Source organism: Drosophila hydei, unplaced genomic scaffold, assembly GCF_003285905.1.
Source record: "Drosophila hydei strain 15085-1641.00,03,60 unplaced genomic scaffold, DhydRS2 tig00008134-arrow-pilon, whole genome shotgun sequence".
Lineage (NCBI taxonomy): Eukaryota > Metazoa > Arthropoda > Insecta > Diptera > Drosophilidae > Drosophila > Drosophila hydei.
Genome location: NW_022045843.1, coordinates 274,093 through 295,849, shown reverse-complemented (window position 1 = coordinate 295,849; position 21,757 = coordinate 274,093). Strand labels below are relative to the sequence as shown.

The 21,757-nt window shown below is 40.1% G+C and overlaps 1 protein-coding gene across 3 annotated transcripts in view; it reads left to right on the top strand.

Annotated features, from left to right (window-relative positions):
- The window catches only part of LOC111594118 (semaphorin-2A), a 56,176-nt gene that overhangs the window by 5,244 nt on the left and 29,175 nt on the right, over positions 1–21,757 (top strand). For all 3 annotated transcript variants that reach the window (XR_002751092.2, XR_002751091.2, XM_023307278.2), the window contains exon 2: positions 12,959–13,636. Coding sequence is in view for 1 of the 3 variants with exons in the window: in XM_023307278.2 (XP_023163046.1) it covers positions 13,471–13,636 (166 nt within the window). In the remaining 2 variants the exon portion in view is untranslated. The remainder of the gene's footprint in view (positions 1–12,958; positions 13,637–21,757) is intronic.

The following is a 21,757-nucleotide window of genomic DNA, read 5'->3' as shown; positions in this document are numbered from 1 at the left end:
TTTTCGCACTCTGTGGCTGCCGTGTCGTCGCCATTGTTAATTTTTATATATACGGTTATTTTCCCATTTGCTTTATTGGCCATGTCCAGTCCACTGTCTAGACTATTTGCGTGGCAGCTCCGTCTGCCTATTGCTGTTGCTCGTGCTGCTCTTCCTCTTGCTCTTTCCACTTGTTTTTCGTCAACTATTTGATTCTTGTTTTGACATTAAATTCTGTTTGATTTGATTTATATTCATTTTCTGTCTGCAGGTAAATAAAATATGCGCACGACCAAAATATATTTGTAAATATTTTTGCTGCAAACGTGCACAAATACGAAAAATTCAATTGCAATTTGCAGCCAAATGTGTGCACACAGTGCGTATGCTTAATGTTTGAATATGTAACTATATATATCATATAGCTATATATAGGATATATAGATATACGTTATGTATATGAAATCAATAAGCGTTTCGGTCTTGCGGCTGGTCAGTGACAAGACAACGGCAGGCAATCTATCGATTTATCTTCGCCTTTGTCAAATAACATCAACTGATTACTTTATCACAAAAGCGGAAAATGAGCAGCACACACACACACACATGGAGAGGGCAGCCACTAAGGTCAGCTCCACAGAGCAAGGGAGCGAGAGCGTAGAGCTGCGACGGCATTCACGTGCTGCTCTGTGGCTGTGGCTGCCAACATTGAATGACTTTATCGGCTGCTAAACGTCGCTTGGTCATTTGAAGCGCACACGTTTAACCCGCTTTTACGCACACACACACACACACACACACACAGTTGTGAAAAGTTGACTGGCATTACAGATTTTCCCAGAGCACACACGCAGTGCTCAGTGGATATTGGCTGGCGCTTGGCCCTCTAAAAGTTTATTGCTTCATTCTGTTGTGCAATTTAATCGATGTTGATGTCTGTGGCTCTCCTCTCTCTCTCTCTCTCTCTCTCTCTCTGTAAGCCCATTTAGTCCTTGTCTGTGTTTTTGTAATTTTAAAGCGCAGCTAATGTAAATCGTTCTAATATCGCCATTTAGGGCTTAATGAGCCAGCACAATCGAAGAGGCTTGTTCCATGTAAGCTAACAGCTCAGCATTGCGAGCATTGCTATGTTTGCTGTGTTTGCTGTATTTGCTGCTGCTAGACTATAAAAAAAATAGGCAAATTCCGCTTAAAGCTAAACTTTCTGAACTTAATTATTTGCCTGCTGCTTTGGCAATCAAACAGCGCATAGCGTTTGTTGTGCTGTGCCACATAATGTGGCAGGCAAACAATTTGAGCCGGAACCAAGTGCATTTAGTCTGCATTCAGGAATGAGTTTCAGCGTTTGATTGAAGCTTAAAGATTAAAAAAAATGTTAGGTACAACTTCAAAAGAACTTTTAAATCACAAAATTTTATTTGATATTTTATAAATTTTTTTAAATTTATGTATAAAAAATTTACTTTAGTCAAGAATTGTGCTGCATAATTCTTGCTCACATTAAAACATATTAAATAAGTTTCAATTCAAACTTAGTGCAATTTGCTGTCTAAATTTGGTGTTTTACAAAATGCTGTAAATAGATTCAGTTGAAAACTCTGTCAAAGCTAAGAGAAAACTAATAAATTGAGTAAACGAATTAATTAGTTTATTACGTTAAATGTTTAATTGAATTGGCAAATGCAATAAATTTACAATTATTTTGAATTAAATTTCATTAGCTACCAATGAAACTGAAATTAATATTTAAATCAGATACTTAAAAAAAGGTTTGTTGCTTGGCTAATCGTGTATAATTAGAAAATAAATAAAAATAAATTCGAATTCAAATAGAATTGTAGAAAACTTGATTTCGATTTTAATTAGATGTCAATTTCAAAGCTATTTTTTTGTCTATTTAGTTGAGCAAAGACTCGAAGTGTTATGGGGGACCCTTACGCTGTCTTCCACTTAAATTCAAAGTTCAAACTTTGTGTTGGTTATTTGAATTAGCCCCGGACCCAAATAGAACCTTTATTAGCCGAGGCACTTTCACGGCGGCTTAAATATTTATGCTTTTCATTAAGTTTGTTTGGCAGCGTGTCAATCATCGAACACGCCCCGTAAAATGCTGTTGTTGTTGCTGCTGCTGCTGCTGTTTTTCGGCTCCTTAAAGCAATTATCTCATAACAGAGAAAACACGCAATCCGTGGGGTCAATCCGTGCCGATTGCGCCTCATTTTGCGCTACAATGCGCTAGCAAAGCATTTAAGTACCTTAAACAACAACAGCAGCTACAACAACAACAACAACTTCAACTTTGTCTGGCATGTTGGGCATCAAACGCTTTAACCCCTTTTTGCCATTATTGTGCGCGTCTTTGGATTATGTATTTTGTTTATCTACAACGCTGAACTCCATGGCAGCTCCAAACTCGTCGCCAACTCTAGCGTCCTTGTCGGTCTGCCACCAAAATATACACCAACACAGACACCTACACACACTCATAGATATGTCTGCGCCAAACAAAAACGTAATGAAATGCAAAATCGCTTAAGTTCTCGACGAATGTGGCCCACCTCCGAAAACGCAACCCTCTTACCCAAAAACCCTGTATTCCCACAGCTATGGCCCCGCCCTCTGCTGCCCAAAACCCTTTGCCCTTTGTTGACAGCGTGTTAGTGCAAACTAAATGAATTTCTCCACGGACTGTGGGTTTTTGTTTCGGTTAGTGCGTTTTTATTCGGGATTACGTTTGGCTGGGTGACTGGCTGCTCGGCTGCCTAGCTGCCTAGCTGCCTGGCTGCCTGGCTCGTTGCTGCACTCATTTAACTGTGCTAATGCGAGGCACACACACACCCACACTCCCAGCCACACTCGCACACACTCATGTACAATTAAAGAGCTTCTTGTGCGCTGGTCGTTGGGTCGCGTCAACTTCAGCATTATCCTCATCATCATCGTCCTCAACAAGTTTTACATCCACATAATAATCGACTTTACGAAACATGGCTGTGGGATATTGTCTACTCATTACTGCCTGCCATTTATACCCTGTAACAAACAGCCCGCGGCAACTTCTGCGAGCTGCATAATTTATTAGAATAATGTAAGAATCTGTAATGTATGTAAGCTATTTAATTAAGCTATTCCCTCTAGATCAGTTTTTCTGGGCAAATTAATGTTCTTTTGTTATTTGTTTTTAAATATAAATATATTTTGTATTTTAAGTATTTCGTATTTCGAATAAAGTAAAATTTAAGCTTTTCAATTTTAATTATTTTTAGAGCAATATTCATAAGTTCTTATACTCTACTAGATTATTATTTTGTATGGACTATATTTAATTATAATGTTATATTATTTTTTTTTTAATGATATTATTTTATTTAATATATTTTTTTTTGGTTTTATATATATCTTATATTATTTATTATTTCAAATATTCTCAATCATATTCCGATTAACACTGTAGCACAGTAATATAAATATATATATATATTTTTTTTTTTTAATAATTGTAGATTTTTTGTTGCTCTTTAAAATCCAATATCATCCAACTAACTAACGATTACAATGTAAATTTTTTATGTGCTTGGCTAACAACAACTCGATAAGCACGTTTTTCTTTTAGGTTTGACAAGATATGACTTTAGTAAACCTTTTCTGCAGTGATTGTAGAGAAATTTAAGAGATATTCCGTGCTGTAACTGAGAGTTGCAGATAAGATAAATAAGAACAGCAAAGCAAATGATCTGGTTTTCCGCAAAGCTAAACCAAGTTCCTTCTTATTTAAGTGCAAATGTAGTTCCTAAATAAATATAAATTATAAAATTTTTGAAAATATTGAATAATTATAAAATAAAAATATTTAAGTTATCATGTTACAACTCTTTTGCTAGTTTTGTTAATTTGTTTGTAGCAAAAAGCAATACGAAGAACCATAATTAAGCCTTGGCAGAAGAGTTAAGCTTGGGTATTTTTTTAATATTTTTAATTTTTTATTTATTTGACTACAATTTAAAATAGAAATTACATCTCAAGAATACAAGTTAAAATATTTTAACAACTATTATTAAGCACATTAAACACTTAAAGTCAAATCAGATTTTTACACCTGATACAGGATGACCCAAAGTCGCATAACTTTATGCTTACGCTAGTCTTTTAAGTTTATTTTGCTGTTGTCTCTGAGCATAATTGAATGCGCAGACACTTTGAAATCGTGCTACATGTGATGTGTTTGTCTCCCTCTCTTGCTCTCGCTCTGTTTGCAATGCTTTTCAATGACTTCCGCATAAGTGTTTAATTTCCTGTGTATTAACATGCTTAGCAAACAGAGAAAAACGCAACGAGCCGCAGGCAGCGGGCGGTGGCAAACGCACCTCTGACAAATGCCGTGCCGGCCGGCCGAGGGGGTTGCACAGAAAAGGTGCGTGCCACCGCCCCCGGGCGGCATAACGATTTGTGCCAACAAATTTATTTAAAAAGGATTATCAGCAGCTAAGCGCCATGCTGGCACACTTCAAACGAAATGCGCCACGCCCCCTGTCTACAGCCCCTCCCCAATTCCAGTTGGCAGCGGCGCGCCCTCTTTGTACGTGTAAAAATTTTGCACATGCACAAAAAACTCACACACACATAGACACGCTCACACACACAGACACATGTATGAAAAGCAAAACAAAAATGTAAGCATTGATGGCATATGCAAATTTCAATGTCAAATTCATGCCACATATGAATACATATATATTTATATATATCTATATATAAACATGTGTATATATAGAATTTGACATTCAATTTTGTTTGACACACAGTGCGTAGCTGGGGCCAAGGAGGCTGCAGACGCAAAGGACATTCGAAACTGACGGCACACGAGGCTAAGTGGCTTTATTTGCCAATATAGTGGGTTAACCTTAGCTATTTGAACAGAGCATTGCCTTTGATGTTGCGAGGGGTTGCCAAGGCGCTCGGGCACAGAGGGTTGCCAGAGTAGTTCTTAATTAAAAGTATTTTGAGCATAATGAATTTATGCTATTTATGTGCTGTAATTAATTAGATAAGCTGGCACACTATGCATTGCTTAACCTTACTTTGTAATTGGATATGAGTTGTGTTGGTAATGTTAACAGAAGAGAGTTTTGCTATTGCAATTGTTAATATGTATGAATGAAATAAGCAAGAATTATAGTATTCTAGTTACATTTGTTGTCTTTTTTATAAATATGATTTCTTTGTAGCAAGTTTTTGCAGTTGCTAATAAAAGAGTAGAAGCAGCTGCAGTTCTTCTGCATGAGGCCCCTACTAAGACAATTTTTTTTGCCTGAGAATATGATTTCTTTTAGATCTATCAGATATTTCTGAACGAAGTCCCAAAGTAAGAAATTGTATACAATATTATAGTGGATATTCTCTTATAGTAAGTTATGGAAGCAGGTGTAAGAGGCAGAGCTGCAGCTCTTCCGCATTTGATCTAGAAACTTAAGAGATTTTTGTCATTGAAAAAATATAGACGGAGCTGCAGTTCTTCGCTCTGAGTCTCTGAGCTAACTCTCAAGGCTAAGACTATCAGCGCTCTCCGAACAGTCCTGACAGCACACATTTGGCATTCATATTCGCTTGAATGACCCTTTGACCTAATCGAAGCTCGAATGACGTCAGCATAAAATAAAATAAATAATATAATTCTGTTCATTATTTATTTATTTATTTTGCTGTTTATTTTTAAGGCAATAAACGTGTTTATTATGAATGTTATTTTTGCCGCCATGTACAATTTCTATAATCCTTTGCGAACATAAAAATAAATGGAAAATATATAAATAATTTACGCAAAAACGAAAAAAAAGCACTGAAATTTGATTCCCTTAATGGAGACCGGCTGGCAAGCTAAATGAGAAACTTGACTCGAAGTTTATATTGTATTTTTTCATTTTGGAGGGAAAGGGACATGTTTTCGGCAGTCACTTCATGTCAGCTTCCAAACACAGTCTCAAAATTACAAATTTTCAGGCAGGCAGCTGCCGATCTGTATAAGTATTTGCATGTATATATATAAGTATGTGTATATTGAGGCGTGAGAAATTCAATTTGCTGGCATGTCCATCAGCGCGACGGTCGCAAACCGCGAGGACAGCGGCGGCAAATTGAACGAGGTTTGAGTTTCACTGTTATTGAATACTTTAAAAGGTTTTCGCCAGCTACAAAAGTGTCGGGTTGATGTCCATGAATGCCAAGCCAGCCTAACGCCCCTTGGCAATTTTTGGGTAGCAAAATTTCTACACTAATTGCTTATATTTGAAAGATTTCCACTGTGACTGCTGCTTCGACTAGGAACGCTGCTGCTGCTGCTCTGCTTTAGTGGGATTTTTGTGTGTGCATGTGCGGAAGTTCACACACGCCTGAACACCACTTGGTTGTAGACATTGACAACGACATGCGTGCTGTCAAACGCACTCTAGGCAACAGCTGAAGCTGTAGCTGGAGCGGGAGCAACTCCTCGCAAAGGCATAAAGGAGTTTCTTCAACTTGCACAAAATTTCAAATTTCCGGGCGGTTTTACCCACGTTCCGCCATGACTTGCAGAGGATTTAGGAAATTGTGTACGCATGTTCCTGGCATCTGTGTGTGTGTGTGTGTGTGCGTGTGTGTGGTCTCAACTATTTAGTATTTGAGCATTATTAATGCATGATTTCAAGGCGAACACAAATTTTCAATTTGCACAAACTTTGGCCACAGCAACAGCCATTACCACTGGCTGGCTTAAAGATTAGAGCATGTTGCATTGGCTATTAGCAACAAATTCCCGTTGGACGATAAACGTTATCGCAGCCAACAATGCACTCCACACACACACACACACACATGCACACACTCCCTGAGTGCCTGCCATATGCGTTTCCGTGTGCGGTCGCTCGTTTCCGTCGTCCTTTGTCCTTTGTCCGGCATACGTAGCCCGCCGTGCTGTATCTCGCTGTTGTGTTGTTGTGATGCCTTGTCTGACGTGATAATCCGCAGGAATTAATAAATAAACCATTAACAAATAAACTAGAGTAAATCCCATGCAACATTGCACTGAGTGCCCGCCCGTCCAAGGGCTTGGGCGACCCTTATCAGTGGCACACGCCCGACCAGACGTCGTGGCGACCCTTCGACCAGGCTGGGCAGGGCTGGGCTGTGTGACTTGTCGTTGACTTTCTGCAAACATCAGCGAAACAGCAGCAGCAGCAGAATCGCCCTGGGGCCCCAACGCAATCGGACTCGTTCGCCGATTGTGTACAGTGAAACGTCTGTTAGCGTGGATTTACATACCATGCGTGCCGTCTATCAGCTGCTTCGCAGCATTGCATTGCAAAATGGGTTTGTTGTTTTGGCTTATCAAAGATCGCGCAGCGGCTATAAATTTTACGAATGCTGCAGCCAGGGCTTACACAATGGATATGCCAGAGGCATATATACAAATATATGTAGACATAAATATATATAATTATATATGTGTGCGTGTGGCTCTAAATGACAATTGTGCGTGCTTGAAGACGTCTCTAATTATTGGTTGATTAAATGGCAGCTCATCAATAAAGTGACATTCTTTTAGGGGCTGTTCGCAGCCAAAATGTCAGTATAATTAAAGGGCTGCGCTGCAAGTATTCCATTTAAATATTTAAAACATGTTGAGGAACGCAATGCCATGGCCATTGCCATTGCCATTGCCTTTGCCTTTGCCAGTGACACTGACACGGCGCAGGAGTCGCGGCAACAACAATGACATTAATGACAGTGACGAGTGGCTGTACGCCTACGCGCACGCACATGCATCGAATGCAAACAAGCAAACAAACAAATGAAATGAACGCAGGACACACGCATACAGGCAAACAACCAGAATGCCAGGGGCATGCAAAATGGTGCAGGCGGCTTAGCTAAGTGTGCCTGCACGTCTATGTGTGTGTGTGTGTGTGTGTCTGAGGCTTGCACTTGTTCACACTCACACCTATACGCACTCGCCTACGCACGCAGCATGCAGCAGGCAGATTAACAAACACCAACACAGACAAACGTCAACAAATGGCGCCTGATTGCATGGAAAGGCAGCGGCAGAGCATAAAAAAGCGTTTCAGCTGAGCACAACTGACTGCTGAATACTTGTTCATGGTACGAAATGAATATGTAAATTTAGTATATATAAAATATATTCTGAATTGCAGAGGAACCAACGGCGAAATGTGTCTTTAACTGTAGAGCAGGTCGCCTTTGAAACTTGGTGCTGCTAGTGAATAAAATGAAGGCTTTCTTTTCGAGACATTAGACATTTAAAAGTTACATAAGTCATTAGCTTCCATAGACGCACAAAACCAATATGCCCTCTTCCCTGCCAGAACGAGTATGAAATAAAAAAAAACAACAATCAGTTTGTCTGCGTGTTTGCTTTGCTAGTCTGTCTGATTGTCCTGTCCGTTTGTCTGCCTGTCTGCCTGCCTGCTGCTCTGGCTGTGCGACGAACATTCAACATTTTGCCGCCATTAAAATCAAATTGCGCTTTCGTGCACGTTCCTGTGCGGCATAACCAAGCAGCCCAAAGGAGCCGGCGCGTCCTGCCGCTTCGCCAATTTCGACTATTTCAGCATTTTTTTATGATTAATAAAAGCAAATGTAAATAGTCCCAAAAAACACCAGCAAACGAAATGAAAGCGAATGTGCGCCCTTCGCTGCTGCCGCTGCTGCTGCTGCTGCTGCTCCCACTCCAGTTACCGCTGCACTTCGTTCCAGCTCGACCTTCACACGCTCGTCGCAGGGTGGCTCGAATTTGCAGTTGGCTGGCGACCAACCCTCACCCACACTCGCCAGCCCCTACTGCAGCAGCAACAGCCATCAGCCGTGCAGCACTTTCGTTTAATTTCTATTAGCGCTGCCGCGCCGGTTGTCATTGCTGTGGCACGCGGCGCAGGTTGCTGAGGTTACCAATGAGGGTGGTGCATGGGGCACAGTTGACTGCCTGCCTGACTGCCTGCCTGCCTGATGATTGTTTGTATTTCTCATGGCACTCGATGTCAGTCAAAATCGTTTCCATTTGCCCAATGCGTCTGGCTTTACGACTGACAATTTCCAACCAGCAACATCGAAACTGTTTTTAACTGACTAGAAAAAAAACCAATAACTAAATTAGAGATGAGCGCGTGCTAACAGATCGTGCTTAGCTCGATGGGCAGCTATATAAAGCTTAGAGATCGAGGCTCTATATATATTAAAGTATTTAGAGCGGCTAAAGATTTGGTATGGAGTTGCGCTGAATGAGGTTTGAATGCTGTTGGTTCGATGAAAACTAATTTTGTGATTGATAAAGGTTTTAGTAAACATTAGTTTTACTTTGAATAATATGTAAGAATTTTATATAATGCTTATCAAAATTCAACGGACAAGTTAAAGCTAATGTCTAAAATTTATTGATCTCGCAGAAGACCTCATTTCAGCTTAAGCTCTTCTCTCTGACATATGCCTACTATATATAGTCTCTGTTATACCAGCTCAGCTCATATATATTTCCAATTTATTAGTTCACATATAGATATATCTCTATATATAGTCTAACTAAAAGCATCTCCAATTGTGCACGGTTCCATCTATTGGCAGCTGCCTTAGCTCAAGTTTTCGTCGCCGAAAAGTATGCAGCACTTTTTCCTAATTTCCTGATTACCCTTTGCGCTTGCTGTGCAGCTGATCTGAGAGCCAGGCCAGCCGTTAGCAGCCCCAATGCCAACGCTAACGCTAACGCCAACGCCAACGCCAACGCCAACTCCAGTTGCCACTCATTTCGTTTTGTTTGTTGTTTGTTTTACAACGTTTTTAACTTGTTTGCAAGGATTAGGTAAGCAACTCAAACACAACAACGTCAACGACGACGTCGATGGCGCTGGATGAATAGCAGCCAAATGCAAACTCATAAAAAAGAGGCGAACCTGGGTATCGTGGCCGTCGCAGCCCCGTGGCTGCTACTCGAGGGTAACCTGCAGCGTTTGGCGTTGCCAACATTAAATGCATCGAATTACATTTTCTATTAACCAGCGCGGGCGCGGGCATGTGGCTGTGGATGCGGCGGAGGCTGAGGCACTAGGTGAGCAAGGGAGAGCGAGAGTGGGCAGATGTTGGTAGCTGCGGGTGAGCTTGAACCGGTCTGCTGACTTTGACGTTGCAGATATCGCCCGCCTGGAGCAGACCTCGTTGCTGGTCCCGGATCGCTGCGGGTCGCTGGCTACTTTGTGGCTGGCTGTAGCTGCATGTTGTGTTGTGTGTGTATGTGGGCGTGCCCTTAGCGAATGTTGCTCGTTTGTTTGCTGTTTGTTTTACAATTCATTTTTTAACGCTTTTTCGCTGTGATTCCTTCGGCTGCCCGTCGCTGACATTGTTGTGCGGCGCCTTGAAACTGCAGTGCCAACAGCCTTGGTCCTGGCCCTGTTTTATGCTGTTGTAGCCGCCTCCTTTACGCCTTTGCCTTGATTGCATAAGTTTTTGTTGCGCTTTGGCTAAGAAGCCGCCGGCTGCACGCGGTCTACTGCCAGTCTGCCAGTCTGCCAGTCTGTGCCTGTCCTGTCCTGTCCTGTCCTGCTCCTGCTCCTGTTTTGTGTTGCCTGTGTGTGTGGGCTAAAGTTATGAAAAGTTTTGTCCTTGTTTTTTCTATAGTAGTGCCTGCTTTCACGTATTTGCCGGCTCTTTAAGCGCACATTAATCAAAGTTTTTTCCACCGCCCAAAAACTCATTCCGTTTGAGTCCAAGTTTGAGGGCATTTATAAGGCAATTGTTGAGCTTGTTTTTGTGCGCTCCAATGCACAGGACAGGTGCGGGTGTGTCGCACGCCGCACGAATGTGCTGGCGCTCAGCAAATGTCTGGGCCACTCGTCTTGATGCCACAAATTAAAGCCTTATGCTTTTCGCTGTCGCACAAAGTAGCCGCAAATTGTCTTGGCCTTCCACAGTGAGAGCCAGAGAGCCAGAGTGAGAGAGATCGAAAGAGAGGGACAGGGTTAAAAATTCCAATGCACAAAATTTAAGCTGAAATGCAGAAGAGCCGAATGCCAAAACTTTGTTAACTTGCGGTCAGCTGAACAGACAGTTCCTTGTTGTTACTGGACTCGCTCTGATCTGGCTGCCAAAGTCAAGTCCAAGCGCGCCATAAATAGCAAAAGTATGTTGAAACTTGTTGGACTGTCTGATAGTTATTACACTGCAAATAAAAGTGGAGAATGAAATTTGCATACACAGCGCAATTCTTAAGGCATTTTTACAGCAATTAAAAATTTCGGAATTTATTGAAACTCGAATATGAGGTCAAGCAGTTCATTCATGTCAACAAACGAGCCTTTGTACGCTTGAGGTAAGAGGCAAAAGGAATATTTCGTTTAAGTTTTACTCACTATTCAATTATTATAGTTGACGTGTCAGACCGTATTTCTCATTTTTACTAAATTTTTTCATTATTTTAAATAAAGCAAGAATTTTGTGTAAGCAATAAAAATGCAATTGAAACACAAGTTCATAGAAACATAAATATTTATTAAATAATATAATACAATTTAAAATAAAATAGAATATAAATCAATCATTTATTAAATATATAAACTATTTGTATTGTTTGCAATTTATTAAAAGAAGTTTTTGTTAGAGATTTTCTGAAATTTATTATTCATTTTTAAGCTGGCCGTTTCTATTCGATTTTAATTTTAATTTTCTTAGATTTATTATCAACTATTTTTGGCGCTTCTTTCCCTTTATAGAGGCAATATTTCTTTAATAATAATTTCTTTAATCTCATAAAATAATGGTTGCAATACACATAAATAAAAAAATATTTAAATGAAACAAAGTATAAAATGTATAAATATATGAATATTTCTTAATGTAAGTTCTTTTTTCGTATTAATTAAATAATATTTCAACAAATACAAAAAAGAAACTTTTACAAAACTTTAAGTACGGTCTATTAAAATTAATTTATTACTATCAAAAGTTGTGGAAGTTTTCAACATTAAAAATGAAAAAAGCCAATTTAAATACATTTGTAATAAATCAAATTAAACAAGTTATTTTTCACTTCTTTATTGAGTTTATTAACTATGCAGCAATTATCGTCATCGACTCAGTTTCTATAACTAAAATTTCTTTGCGCATACTTTTAGAATAAAGCAAGTTCGAACTCATACTTTTGAAGCTTTTTTCAAGTGTACACACACACACAGAAACACAGGCAGAGAGAGCAGGAGCTACTGTTGGCTAGCGTCTAATTGTCTTTGAGTGTCTGCCCTGCAGCTTGGGCCGTCTGCGTGACTGTCTGAGTGACTTATGTCTGGCCTTAAGAGAACTTTTTTGCAGCCTACACAAATGCAGCATTGAAAATGTGCTGAAATTTTTACAAGGCAGCACGCGAAGCCACAATGCAAAGAAAGAAAATGTGGAAAAAAAATAAACGTTTAGCTAGAGTCTGGGCACACACACACACACCCACACACATAGGCAGAAGAAAAGTATTTCTACTGCAATTACAAGCATATGCATAAATAATAATGCACGAAAATGCTTTAAGTGCAACTGTGTCTGGCTGGCTTCGGTTTGGGCTGGAAGTTCGAGTCTGGCTAACGGTTCCTGTCTGCCAGTCCACAAACTCCCAGCCTGTCTGCTCAACTGGTAATAGTCTCGTCTCGCTGCTGCTTTAAAGCAAATGCAGCTGCGGGGGTGTCAGCAGCAGCAGCCGCACTTCAGTTTGAATGTGTCTGCAGTTACCCTTGAAAATGTGTGTGGATTGCATTTGGTGTTGTTATTGTTGTTGAATGCATAGCGTTGCACGTTGCACGTTGCTCGTTGCATGCTGAACGCTGCTCTAAATGAGTTCAATACACTTGGCACAAGGCTCGTAAACATAAACAAAACTGGGAAATATACAGGGATATTTTACGACACGCGCATGCGCACTTGCTCACTTACTAATTCGCTCTCTCTCTCTTTACAGCACAGGTGTCTGGCGTAGCCGAACATTTGAGCCGAGTCGAGTCAGTTCGTGCCGACTCGTCGTCATCGTCGTCGTCGTGGTGTGTGTTTATTTAACACAGTTACTCGGGCTTTGGCCACTCAGTTCGTATTTGTAGCTCGTGCCGTGCGTTCGTCCTTCACCCATACACACATCCACTCACACTCATACACACAGAACACGCTCGCTTTTGTAGCGAACTGTGCTTGATCCGAGTATTCGCGCTTATCGCGGCGAACATGTGAGAACAGTCGAACAGTCGAACAGTTCGAACAGTCGATCAGTCGATGCGCTCTGGCTCAATGGTAAACAACGTGCTCAAGCACACGCGCTCGACACATTTGCATCGTTTTAGTTGTTGAGTCAAATAACAGCTGCGTCTGATCCACACACACGTCTCCGTGTGTGTGTGTGTGTGTGCGTGAGTGCGCGCATCTCTGTGTGAGCAGAGCCTACGTTTTAGTTCATAGCGACGACCAGGAACAGCCAGCGCCATGTGCTCCATGGCCAAGTTGGCTTGGCTGCTCGCGCTAGCCGCTCAAATAATTTATGTGGATTACGCTCGGGCGGATTATGAGAACACTTGGAATTTATATTACGAGCCGCCGTGCTGCACGGGCGCCGCAGCAGCTGTTGGCCATCACCTGCGGCATCACAAAGGTAAGTCTCCTCCTACCCACATTTGATATTGTTACTTCAAGTTTAAGTGAGTGCCGAGAAATGTGTTTCTTAATTTATCTACTTGGAAGTGTGCATTGTTAGCCAGAGGCCCGATTCGCTCTTATCTATTTCACGCAATCTGGCTAAGCGAAAATTGTTGAGCAGCTAAGCCGTGCAAACAAATCTTGGCACAACAATGGGCGGCCAAAGCAAATCGAAGCCTGGTAAATAAGTCAACAGCTTAGGGCTTAAACAGCCGCGTTTTCGGCCAGAACTTGGCCAGCACAGTTGGCCGCTTAGCCATTTTTGTACACATGCACAAGGGTTCCTTTGCCTGTCTTTATTTCTTTTCTTATTTTTTTTTCTCTTTTTTTTTGGTTAAGGAATAATTTTGACTTTAAGCGGATTTGCTTTTGTTGGGCACCCACGTCTGCTGTCGCAGGCATTGATTTGCCATTTCGTTTCACTTCCGCCGTCTGTTATCCTTTCGCCATTTGGCCATTTGGCACCCGATACTCGTGCTGAACTCGTATTGCTTTTGTTTGGCCATCATTGTTTTATTTCCTTGGCAAGACGTTGCCTCGCCATCGACTTCAACTTATAGACTCATTCGCGCCCAGCAGCCTGTGTTTCCTCAGCCCTTAGCTCAAGCGAAATTAAAAAGTTTTGCGCAGCTTTTCTTTCTATTTTCCGTCCTTTTTTTTGTACTTTTGTTTTGTTTGGTTTAATTGCAGGCTGCTGCTGCTGCTGTCCGTCCGTCTGACTGGCTGGTTGGCTGGCATTTCCGCCACTTGAACTGCCTTTGCGCAGCTTTTTGTTGTTTGCTATTAGTGTTTAATTAGTTTTCAAGTGGTGTTTTTATAGACTTAAAGTGGGCTTATGCCCAGCCAGATTTGCTGCCCAATAAGCCACTCAACGCCTGTGTGTGTGCGTATGGTATGTGTGCGTGTGTGGCCCACATTTGACTGCTGAATAATTAAAAGTCATGTGGCTAAATCAAACATGAGAATTACACAGAGGTGCATCAAAAATGCAGCTCGCATTAAGTAATCCGCTTTAATTTACCCACACAATAAACACTCTCAGCCCGCCACCTACCCATGCATCCGCTTACAGTGCGCAGCAAAAGTTTGCTGCCCGTCGAATGACTGCAGCTGCTGCTGATGCTGCAGCTGCTTTGTCGCTTAGTTCATTTGCAATGCAGTAAATAAAAAGTTGTGCGCCAAAAGTTTTTAATTTTTATGTTAACACTCGTGTGGCATTATGACAGTTGTGGCATGTTTTGTGCCACACACGACTTTTTCCGCTGACCATCCAACAGCATCGCCCTGTCCCCTGCCCCCTGCCCCCTGCCCTTGCCACCTACCATAATTGCTGTTATTTTCGCTTGCAGCTGTGTTTTCGACGCTTTGGGGCACGTTGTTGGCGCCGCGCGCAATAACAAAATATGTTGCAAAATATTTAATTCAAATTATGAACTATAACTGCATTCATATTCCCATTTGTATGCAACGCCCTTTGTTTGCCAACTGTGGCGCTAAATTAATGCGCTTTAATTGCACGTTGCACGCTCTTCATTTTGATGGCCACAAATTCAGGTTGGCGTTTGGGTTGACTTCTGTTGCTGTAAATAAAAAATAGTTTTTAATATTGAAAATATATTTAAAAGTGTATACAAAATTATTTACTTAAATTTTTTAAATATAAAAAAAACATTAAAATTGATTTTAATATTAAATTTATATTAAAATATTTATACAAAATTCTCGATTATATTACATTGTTTATATAATATGAAAATTAAAAAATGTATTGTATATAAAAATTATTGATTCTCTTCATGACAAAATAATTGCCTTGCTAGTTCTGTTCTCTAAAATTCTGTTCTATTACCTTTCGTTTCGAACAAGGTAGAGCGAGTCGTTTCCTTAGTCGTTCTGTGTCTCACTCTCTTTAAAGTGAGAGAAGCGTAGACTGAGTAACGGCTGTACTGATTTTGTTAAGTGGGGTGAGTGTATGTGTATTGATATACTCAAGATCACTCGAATTGCGGCTAGCCAGAGTCAGTCTTCAAGTGTAGCTCGTGGAGTAAAGACTTGTGTGTTACACCCAAGAAAGACTAAGTGCTGATGGCAACTGGCGAATATATATATATATGTATGTATATAAAATATGTAAATATAAATTGTAAAATATATATACAAAATATTAAATGCTAATAAATTATATTTATATATATTAATTAAAATTATATTTATATTATTATATTTATATATATTAATTTATTATATTTAAATATAATAAAAACCATTTATTAAATTAAATTTGTATATATATATTTTAATATAAATATTTTTATATTTAATTTATTAAATTTTAATATAATATAAATATAAAAATTTTCTTTTTGAGCTGTTCTTTTGTGAGCTTTAAGACTTTAAGCTGACAGAGGCGAGTTCATTTATTTGTTAATTATTTCCAATCACTAATAACAAGGTATAAGCACACAAGACCTGAGCTGATAGCTATTTCTAAGAACTTGTCTGTTCTGCATGCTCAACTGACTTTATTACATTTCGCAGAACTAATTTTTGTTAAGCTGATAAATATTTTTAATGTCGCTTAATATTTTAATGAAGTTAACGAAAATATGCAGGTGTAATTAATTTGCATGCCCTTAAAAGTAAACTTTGCTTCAATTTTTAGCTCAATAACCAATTTCATTTAATTCACTTCAATATATATGTTTTTATTATCTATAAATTATAACACATATTTAAAATTTGTATGCTTTAACGCCTTTTTAAATCATTTACCATTTGCCAATTATATCAATAGTAATTTTCTATTATGAACACTTAAAGGTTAAACCTGTTTGAAATGCATTAAAGATTTAGCAGCGGCTCTTTGAGCCGAGTGCAAAGACCTTATCGAAGCCGAGCAAACCGCAGCCATTTAAACAATTAATGCATTCAAATCAAAGACAAAGCGCCATCATTTTAAGGTGGTTTTTGTGGGCGCGGGCGTTATGTAAATAGAGGCGGAGCGGGTTAGCTTGTTCCAACCCTTTGCTTGGGACAGCTCAGCATAAAGGAAGCGGCAAGTACAAATTTTAAGCACCAAAGTTTTTGCCGGGACCCGCAAAAGGAGTAAAAATAACACGAAACTTAATAAAGGTATGCAATGGCTAAAGTAAGCAACAAAAAAGAAAAGAAAGGGGGAAAAAACCAAAATAAAAATAAAGGCGAATAGCGAAAGCAAAGTAGAAAGTAGCATATCAGATGTTTGTGTTGTTAATTAAAGAAAAACAAGCAAAAGTTTAATGGCGAATATTAGCAGGAGCTGCCCCGCCTGCCCGCTGGCTATGGCCGGCAAACCAAATGCCAGGCCAAACTTGCGGCCGTTGCGTAAATAGAAAAAGCGGAAAATATATAAAAAAAAAAAATACGAAAAAGCTGCCGAAAAAGGGTGTAAAAATACACAAGAAAAACAACAACAACTTGCCACAGCGCGCTTCGGCCCTCATTTCGGGCACGCACGCAAGCCCCAAAGAACAAGGAACCAAGAAAATGAAAACTGCGCACAAATGTTTTGCTTGTGAACTTAAAGAATTTGGGGCATTTAGCGCTGCCCACTTTACAAAGCGGACTCGCCCGAAAAAAAATAAAAAAACATCAACTTTTGCCAACAAACTTCGGCGCCAGGTAAGTATGTGGGCAGACTAACTGTGACTGGCTGGCTAATTTACCCAACCAGGCAATCAGCCAGACTTTGGCCTCGCAATTAAGCAGCAATTTTTTCAGGCAATCATCTATCCAGTCGGGCAGCCAGAGCTGCTCTAACATAAATTCATCAGCAATTGAATTGATGGAACTCTGTCAAGCAGAGCCTTGGCATCAGCCTCATCCTTAGCCTCAGCCGTACACCGCAGCATCAATTATTCAGGCATAATAAAGTTGATGTGCGGAAAAACAATTTGAAGGCAAAGCTGAAGCCAAAGCAAAATGCTTACACACACAGCCCACATCAAAATCAACAACAACAAGAAACGACAAATAATCTTGAGTCAGGTATTTGCTGATGTGCCCACACACAAACACACACATGGTGCGGGCTGCACCTTAAAGTAGGCAACAGGAATTTAACAAAAGCTGACAAATTGTCAGACGACGCACATAAAAATCAATACATTGGCTAACTGAGAGAGCGTAGCTGCCTGCTGGGCCCGGCCTGTTGCTCATTTTTACGAGATTTAGCCAAAAATAACATGGTCTAAGCGCTTTTGCTTGCACGACACGCCCCAAATTCGATTTAAGCCATAATTTACAGCATTGTTGACCCAAATTCTGTAGGGTATCAGCTGCGTTGCGCATAACAAGTTCATTAGGCAGCTGCAGCTGTAGTTGTAGATGAAGCAGCAGCCGGAGCTGAAGCTGCTGTTGCAGCGGCTTCTGCACTAGCAAGTGGCAAATGCTATAATTCAACTTATGTCTCAGCGTTTTGGCCAAACAGTCGAAAGCCACAAGTACAAATGCTTGTCAGCTGCACACACACACATGCGCACCACCACAGATGCGTTGGCCGCAAAATGTAATATATCTTCATACACACACACACATGCCTATACACAGACTTGCGTGTGCTGTTTAGCATCACATGTGGCACACATTTTGGTGCACCGCAGCGCATGTAATACATACTCTTACCCTTCCTCTCTCTCTCTCTCTCTCATGGTGCTCTGCCTCTTGATGTGTGCATGTATTGACACCTCCTAATAAAACGACAACACACAGCAGGCGTCTTTGGGCTTGTCGCCACGCATTTGTAGGCGGCTCCAGTTAATGACTACAAATTAATTAAACCAAAAATGTTTCAGCCACTAAATTTTATTATGAAAGTTTTTCTCCGCCTTGTTATTTGCGTATGTCATGTGCCTAAGCAGAGTGAGTGAGATATTATTAAGTGTTTGTTCGGTAGATACCCTGTTTTTTTCCGCTTGCAGACTAAAGCTGTTAGCTTGGCAAGATGTGAAGCTTCAATTGTGGAAGTTAAGACTTCCTACTGACAGACGAATGATCATGTTTGATCGACTCAACTTTAAGTCTCACCTAGTCTAACACACTATTAATTAGCTTTTCAATCATAATCACAGGGTAAGGCACATACACATTCATAATTCTATTTGACAGAGCAAAGCAGGCAAATGCGGTTGCATAAAGTATATACACACTTGATTAGCTAATTGCCTTAGAAACCAACTTCAAACTTACGCTAAGAAATGATGTTGCCATTAGCATTTAATCAATCAAGGCTAACAAATGGGTGGGCTTATATAACAATGTTTTATATGACAAAATAAACATAATATTATAAACAATTGGTTTGATGGCACTGAAATGCTGTTGAAGGCAGACAACGATTGAATATGTAAGATTAGAAGCAAAGACTAAATTATTAATGACTTGATTCAAAGAGCAAATTTCATATGCAATTTAGTCCCAAGCAATTGTTTATATATAAGACATCTTATATTAAATTTAAATATAATTATTCAGTTATTTAAAGCCGAGTGCAGCTTTTGCTGGTGAAAGACTTTAAATTGCGGTTGAATTGCAATTTGAATGGAACTTATTGAAATTCTTAATTTATATATGTGGATGGCACTTAAGCACGACGCGCACCTATTAAAAATAATGTAATATATTGTTCATTTATTTATTTAATTTATTTTAAACACATGTCGCTTGATTTAATTAACTGAACACGGCCGTTGCGGCTAGGGCCAGGGCTCAGGACTCAGCTATGCTGACACTCGCCTGCCAAGAGCAACAGCCACGGCAATGTGAGTGTGCTTTTAATTAAATATTGTATATATATATATATATATATATATATATATATATATATATATATATATATATATATATGTATATATTTATACATTAAAAAGTTTATCTGAAGAAACAACTTAAAGCTTTAAAGATGCGCTATAAACTACTTTAACTGCAGATACAAAAGTGAATAACAATTGAGATTAGCTACGACTGTCAGACACACACACCTCAGTCTCACTTATTTACACTTAATTGAATTATCTGTTAATATTTGAGCATTCCATTTAGCTGGACTAGCAGCACACATATCATGGCAAAAGGCAATTCGAGCGAGTACTTGCTTAAGTTATGGCAGCAACTGCTTGGCACTAACTGTTGCCAGTAATAGCATAAAACACGCTAACAATTGACCCCGCACTAATCCGTGTGGTTGAAAAGTCACTCACCAAATGTTGTTGTTGTTGTGGGGTCAGTCACATAAATAAATACTTTCAGCTATCATAAAAGCAAGCAACCCTCGCCTCGCTCACTCGTGCAATTTGTCTATTGTGAATGCATGGACGTCAAACTATTTTGACCATAAGCCATAAGCCAGTTGCCAGCTGGCCGTGAGGGTTGAACTTGGCCATAGCATCGTTTCAGTTAGTAATTCCAAGCATATTGCAAAAGTTAAATTGGTTTATTGTCAGTCGTGGAATTTTTGGCCATGGAATAATTGCATTAAGTGCAGCCAGGCTGCTGTTAAAGGGGAGCAACTCTGGCCTGGTCATGCATAGAAATGAACGGCTAAGCGGTCAACGTCTCGCTTATGTGGGCCACAAAATTAACACATCATTTGAGGCGTCACACAAGGCCAGCCCTTAACAAAGCAATCATACACCAGACTCTAGCAAAATATATATGTCTATGCTTCTATGTAAACAAACAAGCGAACCAATTTCTAATTATTGCTTGGCTATTCAGGAACTTCTGGCACATAACGAATCGCCTTCAAAGGATCGAGCGTATGAAATCGATTGACCCGTTTCCAAATAGATAGCGATAAGCGTATACACATATGTGCCATCCCCTATACAACAATAGCGGCTCGCAGACAAAGGCCGGCACGCTCAATAATATTATTAAATAATAAATGAAAGGTGGGCGGTGGGCGGTGGCTGGCTACGACTACGACTACGACTGGGAGTGCTACTGCGACTGCTTGGTATGTGCAGTCATTTATTATAAATAATAAACGTGAAACAAAGGATCTCATGCGCGCCCACACCACAGCATTCCACGGACACACACACACACACACATTTGCCTGCTCATACGTTCACACATACTATAAATAAAGAGGCATAAATGCAAAAAGGCAGACAGCAAACAGCTAACAGAGTTATGACCACAAACTCTGCGTTGCATGTGCCACAAGCTGGCGTTGCTTTCATAAGAAAAGGAGGCTTTGTGTTACTGCAGCGACGTATACATTACGTATACGCAGCGTGATGGCACGAATATGCAAAAGATTGACACGCAAACAAGCGAAATCAATGCCGGAATTATGCACTCGATTTATGGTTTCATTTATTTGACAGTGTAACTAGCAAGACAGTTTATGATAAACAAACACATCTCAAGGGCGTTTCAACATGCCAGCTGGCAGGCACGAGAGGCTCGAATACCCCGCAAAGAGCATGGCAGTGTTGTCCTGACTACTTCTGGTATTTCAAAAGTCGAAATAAGGTTCTGAACTAAAACAATTTTCTATAAGAAAGCAAATCTAGACTATAAACCTTACTCTTCCAGTCTCTGAGAGCAACTCTCGTTGGATATTTCCATTCATCTCGCATTTGCAATTCAACAAGCTCATCAAATGAGCCTTATGTAGACGAGGTAGCCTGACACGAATTGTTCCATAAATGAAGCCACACAAAAGAAGTGCAATAAAATGCCATCAGCATGGCATATGGAGCACAGCAAATGCCAGGCAGAAGCCACAGCACGAAGACACGTGTCTAATGTGCGACTCGTTTAAAGTAAATATCAAAAATAATAAAAACACAAATTCGAGTACATTTTGTGTGTCAAATGTGGTCTAATATATGAAAATATAAATCTCGGCGAACATTTTGCATGCGGCTTGGCGATGCTTAAATTATGCGTGGAGCATCAAAGCCGCATGTGGAACATGTGGTGGTTGGGCGCATTAAATTGCAATTGCGCTCGAAAGTATGCAATAAAAATTTGCTAATGCGCGCAGCCAGCACACGACGTGTGTGCTGGGGTGTCTGTATGTGAGTGT